Raw genomic sequence first — 12,935 nt, forward strand, 5'->3', positions numbered from 1 at the left:
GTGTTTTCTGAATATGACGTCTCCTCTGCACACATGAACTCTTTTGGGCTGTGACTATATGTTCATGACCTGCTCAAAATCAAGCTAGTCAAAACTTCTCAGTGAACGGGGGAGGGGCTCCTTAAGTCCCGGACCTAGTTAAGGAGTTACTGTCAGTTGACAACCGCTAGGAGAAAGAGTGAGTCAGTTTCTTCAGGGTTGTGGTCTGTGAGAGGCGATCCACGTTCCAGTAGGTAGCCCCACACCCACGTTCGTACAGGCAGCACTAAACGGCCCCAGAGGCTCTTAGGCTCTTAGAAAAACAGCACATAAAGTTGAGAAAGGAGTGGGGGGGGCAGAGAGAGGAGGAAGCAGAGAGGAAGCTTGTATGGGGTGGGCTTCAAACACATTGTACGCATGCATGACATTTTTAAACGATAAAAACTGAAAAGAGCTAAAAGTCCACAACGGCCTTATATAGCTGTGAACTCTGAGGGGCTGCAACAACTGGCCTGGAAAAACGCACTGTGATCTCTGGCATGCTTTACATGCTTAATAAATATCTTCTTGCTTAATTGACATGCAGGTTTAAAACTTACAGAAACCTCAAGTATTTGCTTTAATTTCTTGAAATGTACTTTACTATTACTCACAATTAATAATGATTCCAAGTTATAGAAACAAGAGATGTAAAAATGTAACTTGACTCTCAAAAACAGGTTACATTTGTAGATTAACATAACCTTGGTCTTGAAAAATAGCTACACCTAGACATAAATCCACTTGCTGCTACTGTGGGAACTCCGTGGCTGGCCTCTCCTGGGTCAGCCGCTAGAGGACGGTGTGGTCCCATGCCAAGACCTTGATAAAGCCCAGAGGGGACCTTGGCCTACTGAAATTGAATGCTGCCAAGTTTCATTTCCCAGCTTCCAGTCCTACCCTTGGCAAATTCTGCATGTAGTTCTTCTTTCCAAATGTGAAAAGAAGAAAAAAAAAAATAGCAAAATTAGAATGAGTAGGTGATTGGCAAGATTAAAAAGTGACAGAAAATTGTGAAAATGTCAATAGTCTTGTTGGGAAAGAAAACGCAGGTCAGAAGACACTATGCAGCTGTCAGGACAGGGAGAAAGTGTTGACGCTGAGAATATTTGACTTGAGCTATTTCTGCGAATAGGCTATAAAGTTCTAGCTGGCAGAGAAACTTAGAAATGAGTTCAAGGACAACAGCTGAGTCAGGGAAATGAAATGGCAAGCAGGTAGTAACTGGATTTGGAACTCCACTGCTGTCAAAGCCTGAAAATGTCTTTAAGAACTGGAACACTCTAAATCTGTGTTTCTTAGATTCTGCAATAAAATTACTGAATAACAGCAGCAATACACTTTGTGGGTTTTATAAAATAAGACTTTTAAAAAATTAAAAAAAAATCTGGCAGCAGTATCGTTCCCTTAAAGCTATCAATTATAAGCCATAAGTGTTCCTAAGGAGCTGTTACCATTGAAATTTACTTTGCAGCTCAGTCTTATTTTCAGCAGGAAGACTGTTGACTTGGGTCTCTGAAGCTGGAATAATTCAATCACACTCTCACTGCCCTGAAGAAAAAAAAATCTTTTGCTTACTAGATTTACATGGATTTTCAGTAATTTTCATTCTTTCAAAAACACATAAAGTTTTTGTTTGTTTGCTTGTTGAGATAGAATCTTGACTGGCTTGAAACTTGCTGTAAATCAGGCTGGCCTCAGACTCACAATGATACCCTGCTTTGTCCAGAAAAGTTGTTATTATTATTACTTCTTTTGAAAATAGATTCTTCTCTCATATACTACATCCTGACCAAAGTTTCCCCTTTTTCTACTCCTCCCAGCTTCCCTCTTCTCCAGATACACTCCCCCTCTATTTCCTCTTCAGAAACGAGCAGGCCTCAAAGAGACAACAGCCAGACAGGACAAAACATGATACAGGAAAATAAGGTGAGGCTGGACAAGGCAACCCAATAAAAGGAAGAGTCCCAGGAGCTCTTCTCCCAAAGGTATGGGTCATGCCTACGCAGTAGCACCTTCAAGTTTAATGTCATCTCAGCCTGCATAGGTGGCAGAAAAAAAAGATTCCAAGAAAATTTCATTTCAATACACAAACTAAAAATAAGACCAAAGGAGCATTTGTACCACATTTTGAGATTTATTGTTCAAGTTTCTACTTGTTTAAGACTTAAATGGATAAACTGTCCTATTAAGAAAATTTTCAACCCTTCCTTCTTTATTGGGTTAATTTCCAATTTGAAAGATCACCTTATTTTTGTAAAAGATCTTGAATTTTGTGAATTGGTTTTTAGTTGTACTCTTCCACCTTAACTGATCCACCATGAAGACAAACTTTTCTGAAACATATCAGTAGGTCAGCGTAACATCTGAATTTAGCTGCAGCTGTGAGTGCAATGATTAATTATGGGTATCACAGAACGTAAGTCTCTATGACATAAATTTAAATCAAAGTATATTCCTTGAAAAAAATATCAAAAACATCAAGATTCTAGTCAAATAGTTTCCTTATATCACACTCAAAGAATGAAGGAATAGAGCTCCATATCCTGAAACAATTAGTTCAAAGCAACCTTTGTACATCAATGATGTTCAAGTAGGTTATCCATAAGGTATTCTCCTATATTCCTATAAGGTATTCTCACCAAGTGAAAAATCTATTCCATTTTCCTTGATGTGGTCCTTTGGGGTTTGCAGGGGCCTAAGCACAAGATCTGATATGACCTTGACAAATTGGAAACCATTTTTGAAGTGTTTGGGTTCTCATATGCTTCAGTTGGCAAAGAATTTAGGAACACCTGTACTTTTGAACTTTGTGTTGAGATCAATCTCTAGTTTCTGAGACACACTAATTTATTTTAACAGAAAAAACACATTGCATACATGATTATTACTTTTATTTATGAATGAATACCTTTGTGTTGATAATATGCAGATTTTTAAGTGGAATAAATGTAAGCATTGGATAACTGCATTACATCACTGATATATGATTTTGAAACATATTTTGATCAAATCTAAAAATTAGTCTTTTTGCCTATACCAAGCCCTTATTTCCTGGAATTATAAAATAAAAATACTTCTTTTAACTGGATTCTTGCAGATCTATTCATAGTAGTCTCTAGTATGTTGAGCCCATGTAGTTTCTACAGCATTCCCACATTCTGAAAGAAAAAAAATAGTAAAATGGTAATACGTGGCTTGACTGAAATTAATGAACAATATTATGAAAGTGAAAAGACCTGGGATCCTCCTCTTCATTAAAGATGAACGAATTCATTTGCTAATTTGTGGCTAAAGACAAATCCTCAATCTTGGCCTATCTTATCTACCCTGTCTCATTCTTCTGTCAGTTGTTGAATAATTTTCAGTATTCTATGATGATACAATGTAAACATTACAGAAATAGTTAAACATTTTCTCATTTGTCTGTCCAGAAGGTTTTTAACTGGTTGTATACCATGGATGGTATAAAAGACTGAATTATATAGACTTATCATTAGGTTGATTATATTACAAGCTAATATAATTTACATTCATTTAGCTAAACATGAATACAGAAGGTACTGAGAACCAAACCTCACCACTTCCTGTTTATTCTGCTCTCACCTAGTGCACTAAGCAGACTATGGAAATTCTGTATGAAAGTGCACCTCTCTGCATTTCTTCCCAACTCTGTATTCAAGTATGACATACTGCCAGCTTAAGATATCATGATAGGAATATTTTATATAATCGAAATCTGAAAATGCAACAAACTAGAGCTCCCTATCTCTTCTGTTCCCAAACTAGTCATCAGACCTTCACCAACCTACTTCTTGCACCTTCTAAAGGAAGCTGCTCCCTCCGTTTTTCAACAACTTCATTGCTATATGACTCCCCAACTTTCCATCACATTGGCTTAAGCTGATGTTTTCCCTTTATAAGTTGAACTAAGATTTACATAGACTGAATGCTCTTGAACTTTCTGGGATCTTTCCACTGACTTCAGTAAGACTTTACCCCAAAATATATCTTTTAATTGAATGAACAGGGTTATGAATGATTCTTTGCAAATCAATGTGTCTTAATGTGTCTCTCAGTTTCTAATGATTTGAATATAGGAAATTTCTAAGTGCAAGACAAAATATTTAGGTTTAAGCCTTAGATAACCAAGAATTAAAAAAAAGTCAACCTCGCAACCTCTTACAATTAATGAGTATGTCTGTTATTAGTCTTTAAGGCTTTTCCAAATACCCAAGGCTCTAGATTGGAAGCTGTAAAGAACATTATGTGGATAGGAGTTATACTCCTCCCAACTTTAATGAGTAAATTTCTACAGTTATCTACTTTGTATTTCAGGTTTCCATGTAAGATTTCTTGACAATTTCCACTAAATACTCCTGGGAGGGAAAAATTTATAAAAGGTCAAAAACATTAGACTAAGCTACCTCTAAATTATTTTCAGTATTTGATGATGTTACAATGTAAACATTTCAGAAATATTTAAACATTTTCTCATTTGTTTGTCTCTTCTTGCTGTTGTTGGCACCATTTTTTGGAGAAGTTTCAAAATATCCATGGTGAGCAATCTCATTTTTACAGCTCACCCTTGGTAGACCTACTTATCCATTTTTCTCATGTGCATTCTGAGCTTGCCATGGGATTTTTACTTAGTCCAAATTGTGGGTAAACAACATTAAATCATAGAGGTTGGCAAAAGATGAAACTGGCTTGATATCCAGATAACTTTCTCCACGTATGCATACTGAATTATCCTTGCTACTTCTCTAGTGGTTCCCTCTTTATGCTGAGATGTCCATCTGTTCGAAAGGCTGTCCTTCTGTTTGGATACGTTCCCTTAAAGCAATTTCCCATCTGACATATGACAGTCTAGGGTTAGAGCCAGGGATAAGAGCATGTCCTAGGTGTGCTAGGTCTTCAGACCAGGTACCTCCTGAGCCAGTCCATATGGACCTTTCAGAAGAGAGTGCTGAGGCCCAAAAAAATAAACACTGAGGACTTGCTTACAAACCCTTTTGGCTTTTCTTCTAAATCAGAAAAAAGTAGCTAGTGACCATATTTTACAGCTTCCAGGCACTGTAAATGACATTTTGTAGGACATTTTTTTAATTAAAGCTTTAGAGTCTATGACAAGATCATCCAAACTGCCTTTTAGTTTTGAACTCTTCAATTAATTTATCGCTTTAGTTCACACTAAGCTCCATATGCTCCTCAATTTATAGCTTGTAACGCTATAAGATTCTTTAGTTGATAAAGTGTAGGAGCATCAAGAAGCAATTTTTAAATTTAATATAAATTAATTTTTTATGTAGTGGCTTATACAAAAGGGACATGCAAAATTTAAGAGTATAGGTTTATAAATATTCAGAATGAAGACACTTCTGTCATTTCAGCCAGAACATTCATAGAACTCTGACAGTCTCTTTCTCTAACTAGTCTTGTCAGAATCATCTACCTAGGGCACCTGCTATTCTGACTACTAACATTACAAACAAATGAATAGGGCTGGCTGAGAGGGTGAAGCCATTTGTAGCCAAGTCTGACTACCTTAGTTTGGTCCCCAGGACCCATATAACGGAAGGAGAGACGTATGCATATGTTAATATGTACTTGTGTACAGACATGCATACAAAATAGTATATAAGTAAGTTTAATTTTTAAATTATTTTATGCATGTGACTGTTTTTCCTGCATGTGTGTCTGGGCACTACACCTGTTCCCTGTGCTTATGGAGGCCAGAAGCAAGTGTTAGATCCCCTATGACTAGAGTTACAGACAACTGTGAGCTACCATGTGGGTGTTAGGACTCAAAACTGAGTCCTCTGGAAGATAGACCTGCCAGTTCTTAACTGCTGAACCATCTCTCCAGACCCATAAATTTAATTTGGTGTTTGACTTCATAGACTCAGTTCTATCCTGTGAAATTAATCAATATGACTACATGTAACTGCAGCTTAAAATTCTTTATTTGTGGCATTCAGTTGCTTAAGTAAACTACTCTCTTTACATCCACCCTTCCACTGAGAGACATATGAGTGGCTTGTATTCTCTGATGCTCCTCTGAATTGGTACCCATGTCTTTTGGGGACTGAAGTAGTCAACATTATTTCAACTAGGAATGGAATTAATGGGCCACAGGACAGGGGTATGTTGAGTCTTAGTAAATACTGCTAATTGTTTTTAGGTCATTACTTGTTTTGCTGCCTTGTGGTATTGTGGTTGTGTAATGGATGACTAGAATTATACGAGGAAGCTATTTTCTGCCAGAAAAAAAAAAAAATCCTTTGATGGTCATGGAGCTTAATCATTATCATTTCTATCTTAGTCAAAGTTCTATTGCTGTGAAGAGACAGCATGACAATGGAAACTCTTATGAAGGAAAACATTCATTGGGGTTGGCTTATAGTTCAGAGGTTTAGTCCATCACGGCGAGAAGTATGGCAGCACACAGGCAGGCATGGTGCTGAAGAAATAGCTTGGAATTCTACATCTGAATTCGCAGGCAACAGGGAGAGCGACACTGGGTTTGGCTTGAGCATTTGAAACCTCAGAGCTAATCCCAGTGAAGGTGAGTGATTCCTTGTTCCTCTAACAAGGCCACACCTCCCATTAGTATCACTCCCTATGAAACTATAGCAGCTATTTTCTTTCAAACAACACATAAACAAAAGGAGAGTGACAATAAGGTGGGTTTACTTGCTTTGGACAGGGGTTTTGCTGGTAGCAAGTCTGAGCTGTTATTTCATAATATTTCTTAAATAATGTAAAAGTCCCTACCAGTAAGTGGCAGGCAAAGACAGGGAATTTAAGGACTACACAACAGGAACTGCGAAATAAAGCACCAATAGCAAATACCTTGAAGATCTGAAAATTAAATTTAAAAAATACTACCTAGGTATAATAGTCATGGTTAGAGTTTTACTGGGCTTGATGTTAGATAAATGTGCATTATTAATGATTTGGTTACTGCTAACAAAGAGATAAATGAGAATAAAAAGGGACATGTGGTAGTTAGGCCAGCGACTTGTGGCCATGGATAATGCTAAACTTTCTTAGGGGAACATAAGAACTGAGATTTGACTCTAGTCCAATGTGATGGTGCCAGATAATCCTTAAAGTGCTAGCACTGTACTAAAATCTCAAAACTTGTTTCTTGAATTAATCCTTCTCCATGATCACCTTCCTCCTCTGCTCCTTTTCCTTTTCTCTTTTGGTCTCTACATTAGCCAAAAGTTCTCTGGAGAAACAGAACCAATAGATGAATGTATATTATAAAATGGGAATTTATTAGATTGGCTCACACCAGAGGGGATAGGTGGTCCAACAGAGGATGTCTGCATGCTACAGATGCTGAGGATCCTGGTACCCACTCAGCCCAAAAAGCTGTATGACTCAGCATTTCCAAACTGGTATCGAAGTCCTAAAATTTCCCTGGAAAGCTGCTAGTATTCAGGGTGTATGGAAAGCTGAGGAAGCTGGAGTCTGACATCAGTGGGAAGACTATGGCAGCTGATAGACAGAGCCACTCAGGAAGAAGTGACTGAAGGCTGACAGGAATATACTGCTTTCCCTGAGACCTCCTTGTATCTGGGTCACTTGTGGTAAGATGCTGCCTATTTGAGGGCATATATGTTCCCTATCTTAGTTAATCCTACACAACTCTCTCTCTCTCTCTCTCTCCCTCTCTCTCTCTCTTGATCCCCTCTCCTATCCTAGATCATTCCAAATCCTGCCATGTTGATAATCAAGATCTACCATCATAGCCTCCCATTTGATTGAATCAGTTACATCTCCAGATGTGCAGCTTGCTTTTTCAGGAAGTAATTTTTTAAAAAGTTTAATGTGGACCGTTTGTTGGAGTCTCAAGCACATATATAATAAGGGCCACTTTATTTCTGTATCCCCTCATTCTCCCCCATGCTGCATATTCATAATAAAGTCCCTTCCTTTTAATTAACAAGATTGAGGTCCTATCATGTGGCAGGGACTGGGCTACAAAAATGATCTAACTCCTTGTTGCTGAGATAAAGCTTAAATAAGATTAAGGGAAAGAGGAGAGGTACAGATCATTCTCCATGAAGGCAGAAGCTAATCAAAATAGAAAGCAGTGCCTTGGGGAACTTCATTTTTATAATCTCAAGCATTGAGAATTGACTTCCAGGTCCTGATGGCTAGCTCTCAGGACAAAAGTACAAGAGAGGTCTGTGATCTCATAGAGTAAACTGTTGCACAGCCTCCAAGACTAGGGGTGATGTTTGGGACAACTTTCCTCAAAGAGAAGATTGAAAAGATCCGGGGGTGGGATGAGCATGAGCAAATACAGGACTTCACTTACAGCTAGTCCCGCTTTGGAACCTCGGGTGCACAAAATAAGACAAATCATAGGCTTCAATAGGAATTTTAAAAAGCTGTTTCTTATGGACAAACTTAAATTCCACATTTTCAACAAATGAAGGTTATTCCCTTATTTGCATGATGGCAAGTAGCAAAAGGCTAACACAATTTGGTCAGGAGATGCAATTTTTAAGTTTAAAAAACAAAGCAAGTAGAGCAATTGCAGATTTGAAGAGATAATATGTGAGAGATATTAGTGTACCCTAGAATCGCAAAAATAAACACAAATCCTTTACAATGCATATACATATGAAATTAAAGAAGATAATGGACTCACAAGGTGAACTATTTAACCCACTATTTGTTATGAACGTGTGCCCTCTGAGGCACTGTAATTGTTGATGGAGTCAGGACTAGAGTCCAGATCTCTAGCCTGTAATTACTGCTTATCTAAGATACACACTTTCCTTGAGAACTATTTCTGGTTTAATTCTTGCATTTTCAGTATTTTTTTAAGCACATTATTTTTCACGTAGACCACAGTAAATGAATGTAAGTGACTTATTTCTTCGAAGTTTTGAGCTCTCACTGTGGAGAGCTTTGCAGGGGTGGAGGATAATCATTGATTCTCTTCAGAATTAACCCAGAAGAGGAGCGGAATTAAGCAGAATCTGTATTTATCCAAAAATAATATCTGAAATTTCAAGAAGCCCGAATTCCTAATACCATGTTTTCTTATCACTTTTACTCCTGGAATTCAACTTGGAACAATATTCAGATAGCACAGCAATTTGGCTACTTTTCTGTAGCTACTGTTATGGAGAATAGTTTTATGGGAAGAAAGCAATGATCATTTTTAATAGAGTATGAGTTTAAAAGGAAGAAAGTGTGGAAAGTTAGATAACTCTTTTCAGGAGGCATTTTTACTCCACACTTGTGTACTCTGTAGAATTACACCCCACAGTTCTTACAGCAGAATTTAGCTTCTCACCAGAAAAATAGAAATATAGCCTATAAATTTATTAAAACTGGAGAAAATAATTAACTATATGCATTTGTCAATACATACAATGTCATTTAGCTAATTAATTGTATTTTCCTCATTTGTAATGACAGTATATATTACTTTCCATTTCTCTTTATAGCTTCTTAGTTTTCAAAATGCTATGAATAAAAATCTAGTTTGTCCAGGGTTTCTAATAATAGTCCATGTTGGAAAATTATGAAAAAAAAAATCAGGAAACTATGCTTAGTTCAAAGAAGACAAGTTTAGAGAAACTATGCTACATGAGTTTTTGTATACTTTTTGACACTTTCGGGAAGTAAATGTTTTGGGAAAACTAAAGATGCCAAAATTCAGAGATGACAAAAATTAACAACAACAAAAAATCCTGAAAAAGTAAGGAGCTACCACAAGTCTTCCTGGTGACATTAACTGGCTTCAGTGGAAAAAAAAAAACAGATAGCCTAAAATAGATATTGTCCTTATATGTCACAGGCATTTCTTTTTACCATTTTTAGTAGATTTAAGGAAGTACATTTCTATTAAGCTATATCAAAGCAAAACGTAACACAGCATATGTGATAGGTTACTTGCAGGTAAGGAGTGAGGGACAGAAATAACAGGGTGTAGGCTAGAGACCCCACCAATTAAACTATTGGACGTTGTTGTCCATTCTTCTAGATGAAACATTTCTGGGGTTCCTGGCACCATTTCACATGAATAGCAAAGCAAGTATAATTCAGTCATAAAGCTGACACTCGCAACGTGCACACACAAAAAATAATGTGCGCAAAATAAAGAGTACACTCTCGTTACATTTACACACACACACACTCGACTGTGTCTTTGTTTCGCATTCTTGGCAGTTTTATTGAGCTGAGTAATGTCAGGTGTTTCCTAACACTATTAACGCTAACTATACATCATTACTCTGTCCTTGTTCAAAGTCCAGAAAGCATTATTATGAAGTCAAAAAATATTTTAAATTCGCAACTGCAGTCTTTATGACTTGAAGCAAATGTCTGCACCTTTCTTATTCCGTTTTGTTGATGTTCTACACTTGAAGTTGCAACCACAACAGTCCCAGCTTGTCAGAGGATGATGGGGCACGGGTAGGAGCGGGGCCTCTGTCGGCGGGTCGCCGGGTCGCCCCGCAGCCCCGGTCCCTGGAGTTCCGCCGACGAGCAGTTCCCGGGGTTGAGTTCCCGTGCAGGTGCCGCAGATTGCGGGAGCCGTTGTCTCCGGCTGCGTGGTGGGGCTGGGCGACAAGATGAGAGGCAGCCTGAACTTGTGCGGCTCTCGAACTCTCTCCGCCGCTAGCCTGCCTCCCTCCTAGAGGCTGTTCCGGGAAGCCGGGGGCCCGGCTGCCGTCGCCCGGGCGCTCTGCGGTCCAGCGCCGCACCGACTTCTCGCGAGGTTTCAGCTCCGCCCCGCCGGCCCCCTCCCCTCAGCTCGCCCGCAGCTCCCGCTATGGCTGCGCTGCGGAGGCTCCTGTGGCCGCCACCCCGGCTACCGCCGACGCTCGCCCCTCAGCAGCCCTTCCTCTCGCCGTGGGGGCGGCCTGCGGGGACGGCTCCGGGGCTGTCGGGTCGGCCCTTTTCCTGTCGGGAGGAGGACGAGGGGGACGTGGCTGAGGCGGCGTGGCGGCGGCGGCGCTGGAGTGAGCTGAGCATCGCGGCGGCAGCGGGCGGGGGCTTAGTCGGCCTCGTGTGCTACCAGCTGTATGGGGACCCCAGAGGTAACCCCTCGGAACTAGCGGCCCCAGAGCTTGAGGACCCGTCTTGCGGCAGGGGGCTGCTGCCCATCCCCGTGGCTGCTGCCAAGGAGAAGGTAAGTGCCTGAGCCCTTGCGCGCACCGCGCAGGTGACGCCGGAGGGTTGGGCTGCCAGGTGTCCCAACCTGCCCTGGGAAGGCTTGGGGTCACGGTGACACTTGACGGTGCACGTTGAGGTGGCACTGTCAACTCTTTAACAGCGGGGGCGGGAGGGGGGGAACCTCCAGTAAGCGATGCAGGTCAACGCCTGGCGTCCCTGTTCACGTGGATGCTGGGAAAAGATGTGGTTGGTGCTATCACTGATGCATCAGGACCAGTATGGTTGCAGCAGCTCTACCATTGAGCGACCGAATACAGATCAGACCCCGTCACCACACAGAAGTGTCACAACTAAAGGACTGTGAGAGGCATAAATCGAAGAAGTGATGGAGGGCCTCATGAATAAGAGAAAGAGATGGAGAGTAAGTAAGGCAAGAGAAAGTGATATCAGATTCGAGTTCAGGATGAGTTTTGAAGGAGTCTTTAGATCTCAAAATCAGTGGCTTATTAGTGTATGGAAGTCCCAAGAGAGATGTTGCTATACTGGAAAAGAAGGGAAACATTATTCAAAAGTAGTCTCACTCTCTCTGTCTCTCTCTCTCCCTCTTTCTCTCTCTCTTTAACACAATTACACACTCCATTAAAATGAGAATCCCTGAAGTAGTAGGTAAATACAAACCACAAGGTAGATAGGACAGGAAAGGTGGTAAACTATGAAAGAAGCCAACTGCAGAAGCATCATATGAAAATGTTGAGCTATGATGTTCTTTGTGATATAAGGTAAAGATTGTAAGGGAAGAAGAATAAGGAGTGTGGTGTGTTTGTCACAGTTTTTATTTAACTGTCATGTAAATGATTTAGAGAATTAGTCAAGGGAATATTTCCACTTCAAGACTAGTAAGAGTATGACAAAATTAGGTGAAAATAATTTAGAAAGATGGCAGCTGTGCCCCCTTTAACCTTTAATGAAGTTTTATATTGTCTATGCTATATGTAAGTATAGCGCAGTGATCATATGCGAGTACACAACTTTTGTTTGTTTATTTTGGATAAAGGTTGTCAGTGCATTTAGGTTAGGGAATCTGTGCTGTGCACCTTTGTTGAGTGCTAAATCACAAGCACACTATATAAAGTACTTTTATATAAAAAGAAAAAGAAAGAAAGAACAAAAAGAAAGTACTAGGAAACACTCGGCCTTTAAGCCCCAACATACTTGCTATTCTGTGGCTTATGAGAGGAACATGACATATCTTGATCGACTATGTAAAAATTTTAATCAACTGGGAACAGGCTAACAAGGTAGGGAACCAAATAGTGTTTTCTTTCCTTTCTTTTAAAAATTAACTTTACCTGTAGATTTGAGAGACTGGATCACAGAGTTAATGACTATGCTCGGAAACTTCCACATGTGACTTGGGCACTTAGCAGCTGCGCCATTTTAGATTTAGTGTGTATGTGTCAGTTCCTGTGCCTTTCTGTGTGAAATAGGTTAACAGACTCAAAGGTGCTATGGGAGTTAAATAAGCTAATATCTTTAGAACAGAATGGAACACCTGGTGTGTAATAAGCAGTCAGTGAATTTATTTTGCTTTGTTCACTTATTTTTTTTTCTTTTTATGCTGTTAGTGATGAAGCCCAGGGCATCATGCATGCTACACAAGTGCCCTGCATTGAACAATCTCCCTGGGTCCTTTATTATCTATCTGTATTTAGTTATATTATGGTTGCTTCATGTGCATACAATTCTGTGTATTGTTTTAGAAGTAA

General features: G+C 39.7%; 1 protein-coding gene across 2 annotated transcripts in view; it reads left to right on the forward strand.

The window, feature by feature from the left end:
- Positions 1 to 10,627: 10,627 nt before the first annotated feature.
- Micu3 (mitochondrial calcium uptake family member 3) overlaps positions 10,628 to 12,935 on the forward strand; it is a 91,054-nt gene continuing 88,746 nt past the window's right edge. For both annotated transcript variants that reach the window (XM_055593623.1, XM_055593624.1), the window contains exon 1: positions 10,628 to 11,185. In XM_055593623.1, coding sequence (XP_055449598.1) covers positions 10,826 to 11,185 — 360 coding nt within the window. In that variant the 5' untranslated portion in view covers positions 10,628 to 10,825. The remainder of the gene's footprint in view (positions 11,186 to 12,935) is intronic.

The sequence above is a fragment of the Psammomys obesus genome, unplaced genomic scaffold (assembly GCF_907164565.1).
Source record: "Psammomys obesus unplaced genomic scaffold, mPsaObe1.curated_primary_1811, whole genome shotgun sequence".
Taxonomy (NCBI): Eukaryota; Metazoa; Chordata; class Mammalia; order Rodentia; family Muridae; genus Psammomys; species Psammomys obesus.